The following is a 19,092-nucleotide window of genomic DNA, read 5'->3' as shown; positions in this document are numbered from 1 at the left end:
AAGGGGATAGACTTAGTAGACAAGGACAGGTTGTTCACCCTCTCCAAGGTAGGAAGAACGAGAGGGCACTCTCTAAAGTTGAAAGGGGATAGATTCCGTACAAATGTAAGTTCATCTTCACCCAGAGAGTGATGGAAAACTGGAACGCTCTGCCAGAGTCTGTCATAGGGGAAAACACCCTCCAGGGATTCAAGACAAAGTTAGACAAGTTCCTGCTGAACCGGAACATACGCAGGTAGGGCCAGTCTCAATTCGGGCGCTGGTCTTTGACCAGAGGGCCACTGCGTGAGCGGACTGCTGGACATGAAGGACTACTGGTCTGACCCAGCAGCGGCAATTCTTATGTTCTTAGGGATAGAAACATCAGAAACATGATTGGAAAAGGATCATGAGGCCTCTTAAAGCGCTCAGCTATTCCAGTACCCACTTCATTGATCCTAATCTTCTTTAATCATTTGTTTCTCCCCCTCTTCCAATCTTTTAAATTATTTTTAAAGGCAAAATTTTTTTCAAAATTTCATCAATGATTACCAAGTAAATTTGAAAATCCACAATAAACTTTCCCAACGTGTGAGACGTCACTTAGCTGTCCGTTAAGAGCTCCAGCGCTGTTCAAGTTACACTCCCGACTGCAACAGATGAAGCAATCTCTTAAGATGTTCATGAACTTCAAACAAGTCAATTTGAGCAGAAGGGACAAAAGATAAGCCTCTCTGAAGAATCTGCTTGTGTATAGCAGTGAACGATTTAGCAGATAAATTAATCACTACATGCTCCATCCTTGTAGTTGATCCCTTTTCAATCATGTTTCTCATGTTTCTCTCCCTTGTTTGTATTGTGCAGTATGTTAAGAATTTAATTATTAAGTCTATGGAACGATCTGAAAACTTTTTAAAGATTTCTTTCAAAACTATATAATAAGAGAAGAATGCTATAAAATATATTTTGAAATGAAACTGGAGTCATAATTGAAGATTTATAGTATTTATAGAATCAGGGTCTTAGGCCCGGATTCTGTATAGGACGCCCGGGAGGGGCGTCCTACACAGAATCAAGCCTACACTAACCCCGATTCTGTAACCGGCGTCCATGTTACAGATGCCGGTTACAGAATCGGTTTAGAGTAGACGCAGCCGCTACACTTATCGCAGCAAGGGATCTCCCTACCATGATAGGTATAGCGGCTGCAGCCGCCTGTCTCCCCCCCCCCCAATCGCCGGCAGGAGGGTACCCAACCCCTCCTGCTGGAGGATGCCCCCCCACCCTAACGTCGCCCCCCCCACGCTAACACAGACTGCCTGTGCCAACTAAAAATATATTAATAAATCCCAATGGAAAACATGACTAAATTCTCATTTATAGCATGAAAAATGCGTACATATACACAAATATATAAAGGATCAAATTCTGCTACCTGTAACACTATTCTTTCCATCTGATTCCCTCGCCTATTGACGGTTCCTGAGGCAGAACTTGTAGGGAAAGAAGTCCAGAGGCTTAAAAGCTGTGTTCCACAAGTTAACAATCTAAAACAAATAGAATGAAGCAAGGAGTATTTCAGCAGCCATGATATTTTTCTCATGCATTTGATAAGAAGCACAGCAGATTGAACCCAGCTTGTCACACGTGTTTTAGGTCTCTCTCAAAACTCTTAAGGCTACTTTTGTGCACACTGTCACAGTTTCTGACAAACTCCTCACATTATGGACCCAACCTTTCCATGCTCTAATCTTAGTGCCATTTAGTAGACTTTGTTGACAACTTCTGTGGCTATTATCTGTATTCACTAATGCTTAGCTAAATATTTTCTATTCCTGGTGCTGCAACCAGGCTGGAGTTTTACATTAGTACCATGTTCAAATTTTGCATAAATTAAGTGTTTTCTTCTATTAAAATATTGTTGGAATTTACTATATTCTAATACTGGCTCTTCAACTGGATACTAACATGAAGGAGGAAGGGGAGAGAGGTTTAATGTTCTGTTGAATTTCACAATATTTTTTATCATTTAATTCCTTAACAAAAAGGAGAAATTCTGCTAACTATTTACAAATAGAGGACTATTTTTGTAAATTTAAATGCCAAACAATGATTTAAAAACCAAGAACTCTAAAAATCTGACAGCCACAAGATGAAAACCATCATAAGAAAAAGTCTATCCTTACAAAATCTCAATGAAATCCCAAAATAAACATCTAAATTTGCTTTTGTATACACAAGACCAGATTCTGAAAAACAGCGCCATGATCAGCCGCCACCTCCAAAAGCGGTGCCAATCACGAATCAATCACTGTTATGCCAAGAATGTCACACCTTACTTTAATCACAAAATTGTTTTCCTATGACACCTTTCTCTGTTTTTTTTCCCCGCTTAGCCTCTATTCTTGAATCATCTCATGGTAGAGCCAACTAATAGTGAGTTTAAGGCCATGCTGAAAACTTGTTTTCAAAGAAATCTTTCCAAAAGGATCAAATACCTCCTTCATGTGCAATACAAAATAAGGAGAAAGTGTGACATTCTGGATAACTATTTCTACCCCTTACACTTCTCTTGTAAAAGGTGCCAACTTTGAATCCTCCTTTACCTCCGCTCCCCCAAATTACTTATTGGCTTTAAAAAGTATGATGTTTTTCCCTTCCCTTCTTTTGGTGTGCCCTGATGGAGTTTGTTGCGGTGGCGTTTGAGAAATAGAATTAGTGACGCAAACTGTTGATTCATCATCATTCAGTACATTGGACAGCGCTTTATTGGCACAATGGATTTTAATACCTGACCCCTGATGCAAGCATTTATGTTGAAACATGGTCCGTGTCAGGTCTTTCATTAAAGAACCACTTTCTTATCCCAACCTTGGAGGCCCTGGGCACTTTTACTGCTATTTTTCCCTTCCTTCCATACAAAGTTTGGTAGATCTGGGTTCCATCCACTTCAAGTTTTAGAAGGGCAGGGACACACATTCAAATCATATGCATGGAGCTAGGTCTAGTTTCTCCAACGTTAAGGAGAAGGGAGGAAAGAAAGGGAGAAAACAAGTTACAATTGGGGGAATAACTAATCTCCATTACCCTTGGTAAAAACTGATTTTTGAACACATTTCTTCTATAAACCAAAATTTGATATTAGCACACAACACTAATCTATTTTCTTTGCAAGTTAGACAAACAAGATTCTACCCTTTTTGCTTTCTTGATCTTACAAAGTAGCTTTAAGTGCAAAGCAAAGATGCAAGGATAGTGTTGACCATTTTACAGAACCCATTTGCTAAATACTGAACATATTCCTTACCGTTTAAAATCAAAGAGAGGCAAGGAGACTTGACCCAGCAACTCTGGTCCCTTTCTTTGTTTATTGGTGTCTGGGGAGCTTCCACTACTTTGATTTAATATTCCATAAAGAGAAAGGTGCAAGATTGATTCTAGTGGTAACTGTGAAATTTGTATAGGGAAAATGATCCTGTAAATATATATATATAGAAAAAAAAAATTTACAACATTTATACAGGTAAATTTCACATATAAAAAAATATATGTTCATATTACATCATGATATTTTTAATTTTTATATCCACCACTCTTCCCCTACCTCCATCCTTGTATATACTGCCTGAAAACATATTGCCCCTGATTCTGCAAAGTGCCATCCTGATTTTAGGCAGCTGTAGGCGTCCTACAGCTGTCTAAGCAACCAATCGGGATGCACGTTTAAAAAAAAAAATGCTCCCCAGGCAGGCCGCCTATATTGAAGGCGCCTCCGGGAGCCTAGGGAGGCCCGCAAGATGCCTAAGCTCACCTAAGGCGAACCTAGGCGGCCCTACGCATCTTCCTAGTAGAGGAAGAGACGCTTAAAATGTAGGTCAGCAAAATGCTGGCCTACATTGTAAGTAGACGCGGCCGCTATACTTATCGTTGCAATTCTCTAACCGGCGTCTGTAACATGGACGCCGGTTACAGAATCGGGGTTAGTGTAGGCCTGATTCTGTATAGTACATCTCTCCTGGGCGTCCTATACAGAATCAGGGCCATTGTGCTATATTAATCTTGGAACGATATCTTCCTACCTAGTACTTCACCACCATATTATAAAAGGACATATACAAATATATTGCTAGAGATAATGCAGTACACTATTCCTAGAAGGAAAAAGAAGGGTGCTAAGGGTTTCCTGTGCTATTGGAGTAGCAGCTAATAGACATTACTCTAGGAAGAAATGATCTTCTAGCTTTACATTAAGTTTACATTCGTTAAGATCCTCGTCTCTACTTTGTGGAATCACCTTCCTCTTGGCATGTGGTTAGAGACTGCTTTCAAAACATTCAAGCAAGCCCTGAAGACCTTTTTTTTAAAAAAAAATTAAGGTCTTCACTCCGGACTAATTGGTCTCCCTGATCAGTTAATTCATTTTATATACCCTATCCCTCCTTTAGTTAATAATCTTCTATTAATTTCAATTTATCATTTACTATTATGGTGTAACCTAGGCTACCTTTTGCATTTTTCGTGTTTCTTTAGCCCCTTATTTTCCTTCATTTCCTTCTCTAAATTTTCAATTATATTGATGGGCAGTATATCAAATAAAAGTGACCAACAATAAGAAATAAATAGTTTCACAAAATTTATATTTTGACACAGGGTAGTTTTTTCACCGTCGGCACTGCACGATTGTCATTGTATTTTCCATATGAAATTCAATAAACCACAATTTAATACCGTGCACTGGCTGAAATGATCCTTTGATAAAAAAGTATTTTTGTTTTCCCAGACTCAGAATGCCACAAAAGACAAACGTATAAAAATTGCATATGTTTTGTGCCTTCCTGCATTATTTTTAATACTTAAGTTTATTTTATTTGCCAGTATTACTAAACAGAGTGCTGTTCCCTGTTCGGCCTTTGCCTACTAGCACTCCACTCTGAAGACCCTCGTGTTGGTGGTTTTTCTCTCAGTGTTGTTGATCTCTCAATATTTTTTTGATTTTGGGGAAGGTTTAGAAACGGCGTCAAGGATGGCCAACTCAGACACTGAGGTTCCTCTTCGCTGCTCCATACCAGGGCTGTCAACTTCAACATCCAGCTCTACCTCAGCTACTTTGACCCAAACAAAAACAAGCTGTAACCAAGAGAACAATCTCCACATAGATTGCAGACTGTATCTCGTTCTGCTATGTTCAGACTGGTCTGACGCTAGCGGGTCGTGTTATTGCACATAAGGTGGGAACAATGGTGACTTCAATAGCCCATCTATGCTATCTATTGAGGACATCTGTAAAGTAGCTTGGTCCTTAGTTCATACATTCATAACCCATTACTGTTTGGAAAATCTTTTCAGAAAGGATAGTCAGTTCGATTACAAAGTTTTCCAAAATTTAATCTCCAACTAGAAGCCAATTGCCCTCAAACCCTCTTTGTTAGCTGGAGAGTACCCATATGTGAGAACATGCTGCTTGCTTGTCCTGAGATAAAGCAGTTTCTTACCTGTAACAGGTGTTTATCCAGGTATAACAGGCAGATATTCTCACAACCAGCCCAACTTCCCTTCTTGGCTTCTTAGCTTTGTTACTGAAATGATGGTCCCGCAAGCTAGCAGCTGATGGGAAGGCAAGCGCACATGCGCCATACGGGAAGTCTTACATAGTAGATGATAGCAGATAAAGACCCGAATGGTCCATCGAGTCTGCCCAACTTGATTCAATTTAATTTTTTTTTTCTTCTTCTTAGCTATTTCTGGGCAAGAATCCAAAGCTATGCCCGGTACTGTGCTTAGGTTCCAACTATTGAAGTCTCCGTCAAAGCTCACTCCAGCTCATCTACATCCTCCCAGCCCCTCAACCAAATGGCCATATACAGAAGCAGACCGTGCAAGTCTGCCCAATGCTGGCCTTAGTGTTTCAATATTTACTATTATCTTCTGATTCTAGATCCTCTGTGTTCATCTCAAGCTTTTTTAAATTCCGTCACTGTTTTCCTCTCCACCACCTCTCTCGGGAGCGCATTCCAGGCATCCACCACCTTTTCCGTAAAGAAGAATTTCCTTACATTATGCCCTCTGGTTTTACCATTTTCCTTTCTCTTGAAAATATTCTGTTCTATGTTAATACCTTTCAAGTACTTAAATGTCTGAATCATCTCTCCCCTGTCCCTCCTTTCCTCTCGGCTTCCAGTCTCTCCTCATAGGTCTTTTGGAGCAAGCCTATCATTTTCGTCGCCCTCCTCTAGACCGCTTCAAGTCTTCTTATGTCCTTCGCCAGATACGGCCTCACCAACGACCTGTACAGGGGCATCAACACCTTCTTTCTTCTACTGGTTACGCCTCTCCTTATACAGCCCAGCATCCTTCTGGCAGCAGTGACAGTTCACTTTGGTCAATCCTTGCCGGGTTCTGTGGATGGCATCACCTGCATGTGAGAATATCTGCCTGCTGTCCCTGGCCAGGGGCATGGGGGGAGGGGGTATCGTGAGGTTGGGAGGGATATTAAAGGGTCAGGGCCTGGAGAGGGGGAGAGAACCTCCTTGGCTATGGGATGGCGAGAAGGGCAGGGGAGGAGGTGTTGAAATGTGCAGAGATCTGCAAGGGATTGGAGGGAAGAGAAGCTACACCTTGCGGCTCTTTGTACGTCTTGGGTCAATCATTTTGGATAAATTGGCTGTGTAAAAAGTTGCAGACCATTGGTCTAGTCTACTGAGCAATCTGTTGCATAAAGGAGTGGTAAAAGTCAAAGGCTCTCTAAAAATGGCCTAGCTGAAGTTACTCTCATGCTAAGCCAGTACTCTTCAATCTTCTTCCTAAAGGCACACCTAACTAACTGGGGTTGAGTGGGGGGAGGGGGAAGCTTCAGAAGCCTAAAATTTCAACAAAGTACTTTGGAATGATAAAACAAATGAAAAATGTTTGGTTATTACCACACAAGATACATTTGGAGAAAAAAGGCTGAAACATTTGAAGAAAGCACAAGGCATACTGTACAGTAAAACCTTGGATTGTAAGTAACTTGGTATGCAAGTGTTTTGCAAGACAAGCAAAACATTTTACTAAATTCTAACTTGATATACAAACAATGTCTTGCAATACAAGTACATACAGTACACACACATCACAACATCAGAACTAAGATGATGGTTATTCTCTCTCCGACACTGCAAGAGTGTAGTGACTGTTCTAAACAAGCAAAGTCTTGCAATACGAGTACATATAATATACACGCGTCACATCATCACAACTGAGTCGATGGTTCTTCTCTCTCTGACGCTGTGGGAGTGTAGTGACTGTTCTAAACGAGCAAGGTCTTGCAATACAAGTACATACAGCATTTTGCATTAAAGTTTTTGGGTTGTGGAACGAATTGTCTGAGTTTTCATTATTTCTTATGGGGAAATTTGCTTTGATATACAAGTGTTTTGGATTACAAGCATGTTTTTGGAACGAATTATGCTCGTAAACCAAGGTTTAAGCTTACAAACTAAGGTTTAAGCTTACAAACTAAACATCTCATGGTTGGTGAAGAAATTAAAGCTGAGAAGCTGGATATTTTAGTAAGATGATTTAAAAAAACCCCAACTTTAAAATCAGTCATGAAAGAAAGATGAAGGCTGAATATTGCTGAAAATCTGAAGGACACCTCAAACATGCAGCGCATGCAAGGAGACCTAAAAAATATACCCAAATTAAAAAAAGCTTTGCAAGGAAATGTGCAAAAAAAAAAAAAAAACCCCAAAACTTCAAAAGGCAAGATCAGAAAGAATCTTGGCTGGCTACAGGAAACATTTGAAAGTCATTATTTCTTCTGAATGTTCAAATGTTTCACTTGCTAAATTCAGTTTTCTTATTCAGCATCTGTGCAAAAAATGCAAATAAACAATAATTATACAATAAAATGTAAAGAAAAAAATGCCATGTTTAATTTGGTAGAGGATGTGTCACTTTCTGTTTACTTGGGGATTTATTTAAATCAGGTGTGACAAACTTTTGCACACAACTCAAATCAAAACCAATGCTGAGATTTGGCACCAAGAACCTTCAATTTCAACTACCCATGGATCTTTGTTTTGTTATTTTTTAAATTCTCCTCCACAATAATGTACTCAAATCCTAACTCCACCAGATCCACTAAAAAATTCATACTATCCTTCCCCTCTTTAAAAGGCATATCCCATACAGGAAAACTTGGAACATCCCTCCTCTTCAAGATCACCGAGCTGTGGAACAGCTTATCTGCCCCTCTTCGGAGTTCGACCTCCCTCCAACGCTTCAGAAAACATTTGAAAACTTGGCTTTTCTCTAAAATGTAACCACTCCCTCCCTCTCCACTCTACTTAGTCCCTTCTTTCTTTCCTTTTTACCAAGCCCTTCTTCCCATTGGAGTTCCTTTCTTTAGTAATTCCTGTAAACCGTGTCGAGCTCTACTTCTGTGGAGATGATGCAGTATACAAACTTAAGGTTTAGTTTAGTTTACTTAGTTTACTCTACTCACTATAGTGGTGGTCCAGAGCCAGAAGCTATGCACAAGGACTCCTTCTGGAACTCCATAATTCAGGGACCTGAATCTGGCCATTAGCTGTCCCCCTTAAGTAATGACTACAATTTCCAATAACCAATCATACTACTACCCTCTCCAGGTGCTGTAAATGCTTTTTGGAGCGGGGGGTCCCCCAGCATCAACCAACCCACAAAATGTAAGACTAGACTCTAGGATTGAGCTGGAGGCCCTTACACAGAGCAGTGCCAAATATTTTAATCATTCTAATGAAGTTAAAGGGAGATATGATTCAGACGTTCAAATATTTGAAGGGTATTAATGTAGAACAAAATATTTTTCAGAGAAAGGAAAATGGTAAAACCTGAGGACATAATTTGAGGTTGAGTGGTGGTAGACTAAAGAGCAATGTTAGGAAATTCTACTTTACAGAGAAGGTGGTGGACGCCTGGAATGCACTCCCGAGAGAGGTGGTGGAGAGGAAAACGGTGACTAAGCTCAAAGAAGCATGGGATGAACACAGAGGATCTAGGATCAGAAAATAATAGTAAATATTGAACTAAGGCCTGTGTCTGTATATGGCTGTTTGGGGGAGGATGGGCTGAGGAGGGCTTCAATGGCTGGGAGGGTGTAGATGGACTGGAGTAGGTTTTGAAGGAGATTTCGGCAGATGGAACCCAAGCACAGTACCAGGTAGAGCTTTGGATTCTTGCCCAGAAATAGCTAAGAAGAAAAAATTTAAAAAATTTAAATTGAATCAGGTTGGGCAGACTGGATGGACCATTCGGGTCTTTATCTGGCATCATCTACTATGTTATTATACTATATGATCATGGGTAAAAAATTTCAAATTACATACTGGGAATCTACCACCAAAATGCTACATAATGCTTACAACTATATTCATGAGGGAGGAAGGAGATGGGAGATTCCCAGTTGTAGATCTTTCCCATGATGGATCAGGAAGTAGAGATGTTGGGGGTAGAAGGCACCAAAATTAAAACCTAAGACAACTAATATACAGGAGAATATCACAGTTATATTTTTAAAACATTTGACTATTCAATGAAGCAATATGAAAATAAACTTACAGTTCATCCCATTTAATAAGAAAAAAAAAACTCTTATAGGTCCCAACCTTCTTGGACTGAACTGGTTTAAACAGATCTCTTCCATTATGCATCAGTGAACAAATGAAGTAGTATTTTTCAAAACTGGTAAAAATAAACAAACAGAAAAATTATTTCCATTTTGGACTCAAGCATTTTTGTAGAACTAACTGACCTGTGTTCAAGTAATAATAATAATAATAACTTTATTCTTGTATACCGCATTACCATGGAAGTTCTATGCGGTGAACAGATGAAGAGACTGTACATTTACAGCGAAGTTACAATTTCGTTAATGTTACATTAACATTTTAGACAATGCATTTTCAGTCAAGTTACATTTACATTCTAGACGATAAATTTACAGAGAAGTTAATTTTGTGCAGGTAGGTTATATATTCGGAGTAGTTATGTTTGCTATAAGTTACATACAGCAGTGTTACAAATAGAAGTATTACATACGGCGGTAAAGAGTCTGGGGGAGAGTCGAGGTCAGAGGAGGAGGAGGGAGGAGAGCGGAACATTCAGAGGAATTTGTCAAAAAGGTAGGTATTTTTAGATATTGTAAAAGCTACTCACGTGGACACCCAACCAGTAGGGATTCCATGGGCAGCAAATAACGTAAACTGGAGATGCTCAGAGGCAGTATGGGCTTCTTTACTGCTCCTGTTGCTTGAAGGGGTGCCCAATATTGAACTGCTGTTATTAAATGAATGGAAGTGCAGTCGGATAAGATCATAGATCGCTGCAGTCAGCAGGGCGACGCTCTCTTGTACCGGGCTTTCAAGTTGCAGTGAACCTAATTATGATAAATATCTTTTACCTCTTTCTGATCATTTTAAACAATACACTTCTCAAAGATTTACTGATCAAAGTATTTTCTTACTATCAACTGACGTTTTAGTCACTCCATCCACAGACTTTGAGGACACCTAAGAAAAACAATACATTGGTTTTTAACAGAATGGTTCAGGTTAATATGAAAAAAATGAATAGGTGCACATTTTATTTGGATTGGCTATCCTTCCCAAAAAAATGACCTAATATGTTATACAATAAAATAGTGTACCATACAGAGATAAACCTTAAATAATAAAGGTAGTAAGTGGGAAAAGCAAGCAATCTCCAGGAATTAACTACAGAGTTCAGTCACTAGGTTTTATAACAGAATTTAGAACAGGAAAGGAAAATGGTAAAACCAGAGGACATAATTTGAGTTTGAGGGGTGGTAGATTCAAAGGCAATGTTAGGTGGTTCTACTTCATGGAGAGGGTGGTGGATGCCTGGAATGCGCTCCCGAGAGAGGTGGTGGAGAGTAAAACTGTGACTGAGTTCAAAGAAGCGTGGGATGAACGCAAGGATCTAGAATCAGAAAATAAGATTAAATATTGAACTAAGGCCAGTACTGGGCAGACTTGCACGGTCTGTGTCTGTATATGGCCGTTTGGTGGAGGATGGGCTGGGGAGGGCTTCAATGGCTGGGAGGTGTAGATGGGCTGGTGTAAGTCTTAACAGAGATTTCGGCAGATGGAACCCAAGCACAGTACCAGGTAGAGCTTTGGATTCTTGCCCAGAAATAGCTAAGAAGAAAAAATAAAAAATTTAAATTGAATCAGGTTGGGCAGACTGGATGGACCATTTGGGTCTTTATCTGCTGTCATCTACTATGTTACTATGTTACATGAATTACTAAGAATCAGCTCAGCAGGGATAGCAATGCAGCAGCAGAGGGGAATGGGGAAACATGTAGAACATGTTCCGTTGCCCATATAATAATTTCCAATTCAACTGCTTATGGGTGTACACGTTATCTGTGTCCCAGAGGACTGGGAGGGGGCAGGTTTGAAAGGCACAATTTCCAAAAGCTATGAACCTAATATTTCTATGCAGGCACTGACATACCCTTTCCTACAAAAATTCATTTGGCCGTCTTTGAGCTACTATTTCTTAGAATCCCTAGTCCAACTGGGACTATGTTCAGTCTTCTCTTTTCTTCCTCCCCTCCAAACCAAATTTGGTGCTATCCCATGCATTTTTGGCTCCTTATATATAATTTCTTTCCAACCTTCTTGTTGGGTTGGAAAGAGAGCCAATACACAGCCAAAGACCTGAGTTAATAACTATGTCTGAAAAGCAAGCACAAGCTCTCTCTTTAAACTTCTAACTGCAAGGCATCTCACTGCAGACGTTTGCAACTTCTCTACCTGAAAGCTATGTAGAGAATGACACATGGAAAAAATTTGTCCCCGTCACTGCACTGTCCCCGGCCCACCATCCCCTTCACCGCCCTGTCACTGCCATCCCATTCACCGCCCCGTCACAGTCCCGCAACATCCATACAAGCCTTTTTAAATACATCACAAGCAGAGGGAATCTGTGGGACCATTGGATGATCAAGAAGCAAAAGGCGCACTCAGAGAGGATAAGGCCATAGCTGAGAGGCTGAATGAATTCTTTGTTTTGGTCTTTACGGAAGAATATGTCCAAGATCTACCTGAACCTCTACCTGAACCGGAAATGATTTTCAAGGGTGATAATGTGGAGGAATTGAAAGAAATCTTGGTGAATCTGGAAGACGTACTAAGCCAAACTGAAAAGTTAAAGAGCGATAAATCACCTGGACCAGATGGTCTACATCCCAGGGTACTGAAAGAATTCAAACATGAAATTGCTGTTATGCTGATACTGTCTGTAACCTATTGCTAAAATCTATAGTAACTGAAGACTGGAGGGTGGCCAATGTTACCCCGATTTTTAAAAAAAGGTTTCCAGAGGTGATCTGGGAAATTACAGACCAGTAAGCCTGACTTCAGTGCCGGGCAAAATAGTAGAAATAATTTTAAAAAATAAAATTGTGGAAAATGTAGACAATTTAATTTAATGAGAGAGTCATTATGGGTTCAGCCAAGGAAAAACTTGCCTCACCAATTTGCTTGACTTCTTTGAAGGTGTGAATATACATGTGGAAAAAGGTGAGCCGGTTGATGTAGTGTATCTAGATTTTCAGAAAGCTTTTGACAAAGTTCTCCATGAAAGGCTCCTGAGAAAATTAAAGAGTCATGGGATTGGAGGCAATGTTCAGTTGTGTAATAGGAATTGGTTACCGGACATAAACAAAGGGTAGGTTTAAATGGCCATTTCTCACAATGGAGGAGGGTAAATAGTGGAGTGCCATAGGGATCTGTTCTCGGACCAGTGCTATTTAACTTAGTTATAAATGATCTGTAAACTAGAACAATGCGTGAGATGATTACATTTGCAGATGACACTAAGCTGTTAAAACACAAGCAGACTGTGAAAAATTGTAAGCAGACCTTAGGAAATTGGAAGACTGGGCATTCAAATGGCAGATGAAATTTAATATGGACAAATGCAAAGTGATGCAGATTGGGAAGAATATCCCAAATTATAGTTATCAGATGCTAGGTTTCACCTTGGAGGTCAGCGCACAAGAAAAAGATCTGGGTGTCATTGTAGACAATTCACTGAAACTTTCTGTTCAATTGGTGGCGGCAGCCAAAAATGCAAACAAGATACTGAAATTATTAGAAAAGGGATGGTAAACAAGACTACGAATGTTATAATTCTGCAGGGAGGGAGAATTCTGTGCAAATTCTGCATCGCAAAGTTGCACAGAATTCCCCCGGAAGTACCCCTTTGACTAACAATACAACTTTGCCAGCTGTAGTTGACGTTGAAATGACTCTTCAAAAAATAAAGCTAAAAAACAAAGAAACACACAGAAAAGAAAGAAGGCTTAAAGTCTTAAAGGTAATAAACAATAGAAAGTATTTCAGGAGGGATCCTGGATATTCATTTATTTCTTTTAAAAAAAATTTATTCTGCATATACCATCCATAATAAAGACATTTATAATAGAACAGCTTAATACTTCAGCATATTAGGACATCACCAACATGCAAAGCCTTTGACTTGCCCTAACCCACTGACAGCACAATTTTCATTTTCTTCAGCCCCAATCATTGATTTTATGTCCTTTTAGCAATATGGATTGAGGAGGGTAACCCTTTGACAATTTTGAGTACATGTAACAGAACAGTTTCTGTTCCTCTGAAGGGGAAACATTAGACACTTGACTTGATAGATTGCAATATCAACACCTAAGATATTTTGACTTGTTGTCGTCACAATAATAAATCAACTTCCTGGAATGCACAGACTGACTTACATGATAGAATACACTTAAGTTTTGTTTTTTCATTCATTGTACACTGGGGATAAAATGGTTAAGAGGAAAACATGCTTACCTCAGCACTTTTACTTCTAGGAAGATTAACTGCTCGCTTTAGCTTCTTAACTGCTTCTGTAATTGCTGGAGTCTCCACACTATCCAAAGTACTGCAGATTTTTCTGACATTCTTAATGATCAGATCTACTGTTCGATGACTCTAGAAAAAAAGGGAACTAATTTTTTAGGAGCTTGATTTATAGGGGAAAAAAAATAATTCTACAACAGTATGGCTACAGTGAAGTGCCAAGAAATCACATAAATACCAATCTTTCCACAGGAGATTAACAAAATAAAGGGAAAACCCCTGGACTGTCTGCTCCCTGAACCCCTGAAGGACCTGAGACTGGCTTCTCCAGGGCTTCACAGTGTCCACATACTTTCGTTTTGCATCATCATTGTGAGCAGGTTCCGGGAGGGATTTCTTCCCTGCCAACCAGGTTCTCTGTGGTTCTCCAGCCCTAGAGGACTCGGAGGAGGCTAAGCCCACGGCTCCTGCCCCTCTCCTGCACACTCCACGGTATGCAGTACAGAGACGTTCCTCGACTGACCATCCAGTGAAAAACTGGAATGATATAGGGGTAGAACAGTCTGAGCAATCTATCCCAGTCAATTTTGAACCAAATCGGGGGGTTTTGAGGCAGCTAGAGGCTTTAGGGAAAAAAATTGTTTAAAATCCAAGATGGAAAGATCACGTGACGCCATGCAGCGGGACAGACGCTAGCCTGTGTCTCTCCCGCAGCCCTTCGCAGTTTCCCCTCTATTCTCGGGGGTTTTTTTTCAGCTTTTGAGCCTTTGGACTGGGCCCTTCGTCGCCTCCATGTTGCTGAAATCGGCCCGCAAGGAAAAGGACCGCGGCAAGCAGGGAGACCTTAAAATGGCAGCGGCGCCGAGTCCTGGAGCCGCTACGGGGGGGGGCCGGCTTGGATCGCCGAAATCACGGCGGGAGTCACGGCGGCGATGGAGCTCGTCTTGGAGCAGAAACTCCTGCCTCTGGATCACAAGCTGGCTATGGTCCAAGCCTCGTTGGACGCTATGGGCCAGGAGGTGGTAGCGTTTCGGCAGCGGGTGAGTGCTGTGGAGGATCGACTGCAGCACGTGGAGACGCCCAGACTCGACATCAGCGCCTTGTCTCTGCCCTCGAGGACCGCATTGAGGACCTGGAAAATAGATCTCGCCGGTCCAATTTGCGTTTTATTGGTTTTCCAGAAGCTGTGTCAGAGCGGGACTTGAGGGGTGAGCTGGAAACCTGGCTGGCTGCCTCCGTCATCTTCCCTGCTGATTTGGGCCAGCTCCGTATTGAGAGGGCGCATCGCCTGGGCCTTCATTCTGCTCATCAGGCCCGGCCGCGGGTGGTAATAGCAAAGATCTTGAACTCTGCTCACAAACAGTCTATTCTTCAGGCGGCTCGGGGTGAGCACTCTCTCACCTATCAAAACGGCAGGGTGCTCTGTTTTCAGGACTATTCTACCAAAGTGGCTCAGCAACGGCGAGCATTTGCTCCGGTGTGTTCTACCTTGGCAGCCCGCCATGTTCGCTTCGCCCTCCTCTACCCCGCGCGGTTGCGGGTTCATCACAATGGCGCTACTCAGTTTTGCTCTACCGTAGCGGAGGCGCAGAACCTGTTGGATGCGTGGAATGCGGACCTGCCTTCTACTAGTGCTGCTGGTGTGATCTCCTCTACTGCTGGTCCAGCCTGATGGATGCCTGTCTTCGGAGATACTCTTTCTTCGGGCTCGGCTGCAACCCTGGGCTCCTCATTGGATTCCTGTTAGGACCTTGGATGGACTTGTCCGGCTCTGTCTTTGACTGTGGTGTTGATCTGCTCTTTTGCTCTGAGCTGTGACTGTGCCCTGGGGCAGTTTTGTGGGGCTTTCCTGTTTATTGAGGGGGCCCAGGGTCTCTTTCCACTCCTGAACGGCCAGGGCTGTTTCTGGTGGCCGGCGGTCCTGGTCCACCTTCTGGAGCGGGCGTTGTTGAGCTTGGTGACTGGGGTGCGGTGTGTGTTTGGGGATGTATGGTGGGCTGTTTGTATGTTGCGCTGGACTAGGAGGGGGGAGTGGTGTTGGGGTGGGGGTGTTGTGGATCTTGTTGAGCTCATGTTTTGGGGTTCTTGGTTTGCATTTATTGAGGGCTGTATTGGGGTGGGTGGGTTCTGGGATTGGGTTCTTCGGGGTAGAGGTGCCCATCCTGGGACATAGTGGCATTATATGATGTCTTGGGTTGATGATATGGGTTCTAATTCTGTCTGTTTTGCTCTTTGGGGTCTAGCCTAGTCCCTTTTGTTGTTTTCAGGGGGATTCTGGGGAGGGGGCGTCTGTAGTGATTGGTTTCCTTCGGGGACCGGAAGGGATGGGGAGGGTGGGGCAGGAGTAGGTTGGTTGGGTTCTGGGGTTTGGATTGGTTCCGGGGGGGTTAGGGAGGGTTGGTTTTGGGGGGGAGGGGAGGTTTGGGTGGGGAGAGTTGTTCTTCTCGATCCAGGGTGACTGCTGGCACTGGCTTCCACATGGGTAAGGCCTTAGGAGGGGGGCTTGCTGGGACGCCTCTTCCTCAGCTTTTGAATTTTTTGATTCTTTGTTGGTTATTTTTGTTTCATTTTTATGTCCCTTAAGCTATTATCTTGGAATGTGGGGGGCATTCATTCCCCAATAAAGCGACAGAAGGTGCTTCGACAGCTTCGGAGGAACCGGGCGGACGTGGCCTTTCTGCAGGAAACGGAGCTGCGGAGCATGCCAAGATGCGAACCTGGTGGGTGGGGGACGTCCTGGACTCCCCTGCTTTGGGTAAGAAGGCTGGGGTGGCTATTCTGGTGGGTAAACATCTTCATTTGGTGGTGCGGGATGTCCTTAAGGACCCGGAGGGTAGGTATGTGATTGCCTCGGTTAGTTTGAACTCTAAACCTTATATTCTTTTAAATCTTTATGCCCCCAATAGCCCGGGCGTGGGATTTTTTTCATCATTTAGCGGATCTTCTGTCAGTATATGGAGATGTTCCCCTGGTGGTGGGGGGTGATTTAAATGAGGTGGCGGATCCTCTTTGGGATCGCTCGTCTGGGGTGGGGAGGGAGTCTCGGAAATCTGCCACTGGAATTGCAATTCTTTGTGCCTCCCTTGACTTGGTGGACACCTGGAGAGTCTTGCACCCCCTGGAGAAGGATTTTACTCACGTTTCTCGGGCCCATGCTTCTTTATCTCGTATAGACTATATTCTTTGTTCCCGCTCTTTGTTTTCGGAGATCGTAGATTCTACGCTGGGACCTATAGAGGTCTCTGATCATGCGTGGGTGGCGCTGGTCTGGCAATTGTCTCGGACGCCAGGTACCCCTCGTGGTTGGCGCTTTCCTAGCCATCTTTATCGTGACAGCAAATTTCATGAACATTTGGTAGCCCTGTGGCGCTCTTTTCAGGACACTAATGCGGCTCATTTTGCCACTCCTTCGTTAGCTTGGGAAACGGCAAAGGCTGTCCTGCGGGATGAGATTATTTCTTATGCTAGTTTTCAGCGTAAAGCGCGCCAGCGAGAGCTGCTTCGGCTGGAGAGACTGGTTTCTTCTCTCCGTCGACGTTATGGCAGTATCCGGGCACTCCCGGATCGTGCTCGATTGTTGGAGGCCCAGTGTTCCCTTAATTCTCTGTTACACCAACACGCTCGTCGGTCTATGGAGCATTATAGGTTTCATCTTTATCGTTTCGCGAATAAGAGTAGCAAACTTCTTGCAAAGTTAGTTTGACAGCAGCGGGGTAGCACGCGTATTGCTTCTCTTCAGACGCGGGACTCGGAGATAGTGCATACTGATAGGGACATTAATAGGGTTTTGCGAGATTTTTTTGAGCACCTATATTCTGCTCCCTCCGATCCTCCGCTAGATGGGGCGGTATATTTAGCTGGTCAGGATCTCCCGACTCTTTCGGCTTCCTCTCAGGCGCAGTTGGAGGCTGAGTTTACAGCTGAGGAGATTGAGCGGGCAATCCAGGCTAGCGCATTGGGCAAGTCTCCTGGCCCGGATGGTCTACGCAGTGAGTTTTATAAGATTTTGCGAGCTGAGGTGGCGCCTTTGTTGGTTCTGGTGTTTAATGAGGCGGTTGGGTTGGGGGTGCTTCCTCGCCACTTGAATGTAGCTCAGCTCATCATTCTGTTGAAACCTGGGAAGGATCTGAATAGACCCGAGTCGTACAGACCGATATCTTTGTTGAACTTTGAGGCTAAGCTTTTCGCAAAAATTTTGGCTACCCGTCTTGCCTTGGTACTCCCGAGTCTTATTTCCGATCAGCAGGTTGGCTTTGTGAAGGGCCGCGCGATTGCTAAAAATGTATGCCGTATTTTGATGGCTCTGGAACGGACTGTACAGGATCAGGTGCCTTCTTTGATAATCAGCTTTGACGCCGAGAAGGCCTTTGACCAGGTGGATTGGGGCTTTCTGTTTGAGGTCTTGCGTGCGTATGGTCTAGGCCCTTGGTTTATTCAGGCGGTGCGGACTCTTTATGCAGACCCGGTGGCCCGTGTGTGGGCCAATGATACTCTTTCCGATCCTTTTCCAATTTGTAGGGGGACTCGCCAGGGTTGCCCCCTTTCGCCTTTGTTATTTATCTTGACCTTGGATCCTCTTATTCGGGATGTTCAGGGTAACCCGGACATCATGGGAATGGTAGTGGGGGCTCATCATTTTAAACTGGCGACTTTTGCCAATGACCTTTTGGTCTATTTGACGGATCCTCGGGCCTCCCTCCGTACCCTCTTGGAGTGTTTTCGTGAGTATGGGGATTTTTCTGGGTTCTGTTTGAATCAGCAGAAGTCGGAGGCTTTGGCGTTCCCGGACTCTTTGCGGGTGGATTGGGGACCGGATTTTCCTTTGCGTTGGGCGGGTCACTCTTTTAGGTACCTTGGTATTTTGTTGTCCATGGATGTCTCCGCGTTGTACCGTTTGAATGTTGATCGTTTGTTGCAGGAGACTAAGGGGCTCTTGCGTCGCTGGCTGAATCTCCCTCTTTCATTATTGGGCCGTATTCATCTCTTTCGCATTATTATCTTCCCTAAATGGTTATATGTCTTGCAAACGCTTCCTTTGTTTCTTTTGAAAAAGGATCTCCTGAGTCTCCAGAGATTGGTGATCTCATTTTGCTGGGGAGGCAAGAAAGGTAAAATGCATCGTTCTTTTCTTCAAGGGTCCTGGGCATTGGGTGGTTTGGGTCTTCCCTCGGTTCATCTGTATAATTTGGCCTGCTTGCTTAGGCATATCCGGGATTGGCTTTTTCTCAGCTCTCAGTAT

At 43.0% G+C, this 19,092-nt stretch overlaps 1 protein-coding gene across 1 annotated transcript in view; it reads right to left on the bottom strand.

Annotated features, from left to right (window-relative positions):
* The window catches only part of PIK3C2A (phosphatidylinositol-4-phosphate 3-kinase catalytic subunit type 2 alpha), a 178,718-nt gene that overhangs the window by 87,325 nt on the left and 72,301 nt on the right, over positions 1-19,092 (bottom strand). Inside the window, exons 9-14 of the mRNA XM_033928461.1 lie at positions 13,845-13,985; positions 10,463-10,508; positions 10,156-10,375; positions 9,559-9,681; positions 3,287-3,454; positions 1,415-1,526 (exon numbers count right to left, since the gene is read on the bottom strand). Coding sequence (XP_033784352.1) covers positions 1,415-1,526; positions 3,287-3,454; positions 9,559-9,681; positions 10,156-10,375; positions 10,463-10,508; positions 13,845-13,985 — 810 coding nt within the window. The remainder of the gene's footprint in view (positions 1-1,414; positions 1,527-3,286; positions 3,455-9,558; positions 9,682-10,155; positions 10,376-10,462; positions 10,509-13,844; positions 13,986-19,092) is intronic.

Source organism: Geotrypetes seraphini, chromosome 19 (genome assembly GCF_902459505.1).
Source record: "Geotrypetes seraphini chromosome 19, aGeoSer1.1, whole genome shotgun sequence".
Classification (NCBI taxonomy): Eukaryota; Metazoa; Chordata; class Amphibia; order Gymnophiona; family Dermophiidae; genus Geotrypetes; species Geotrypetes seraphini.
Note: the sequence above shows the minus strand (reverse complement) of the source record. Positions and strands in the feature narration are given on the sequence as shown.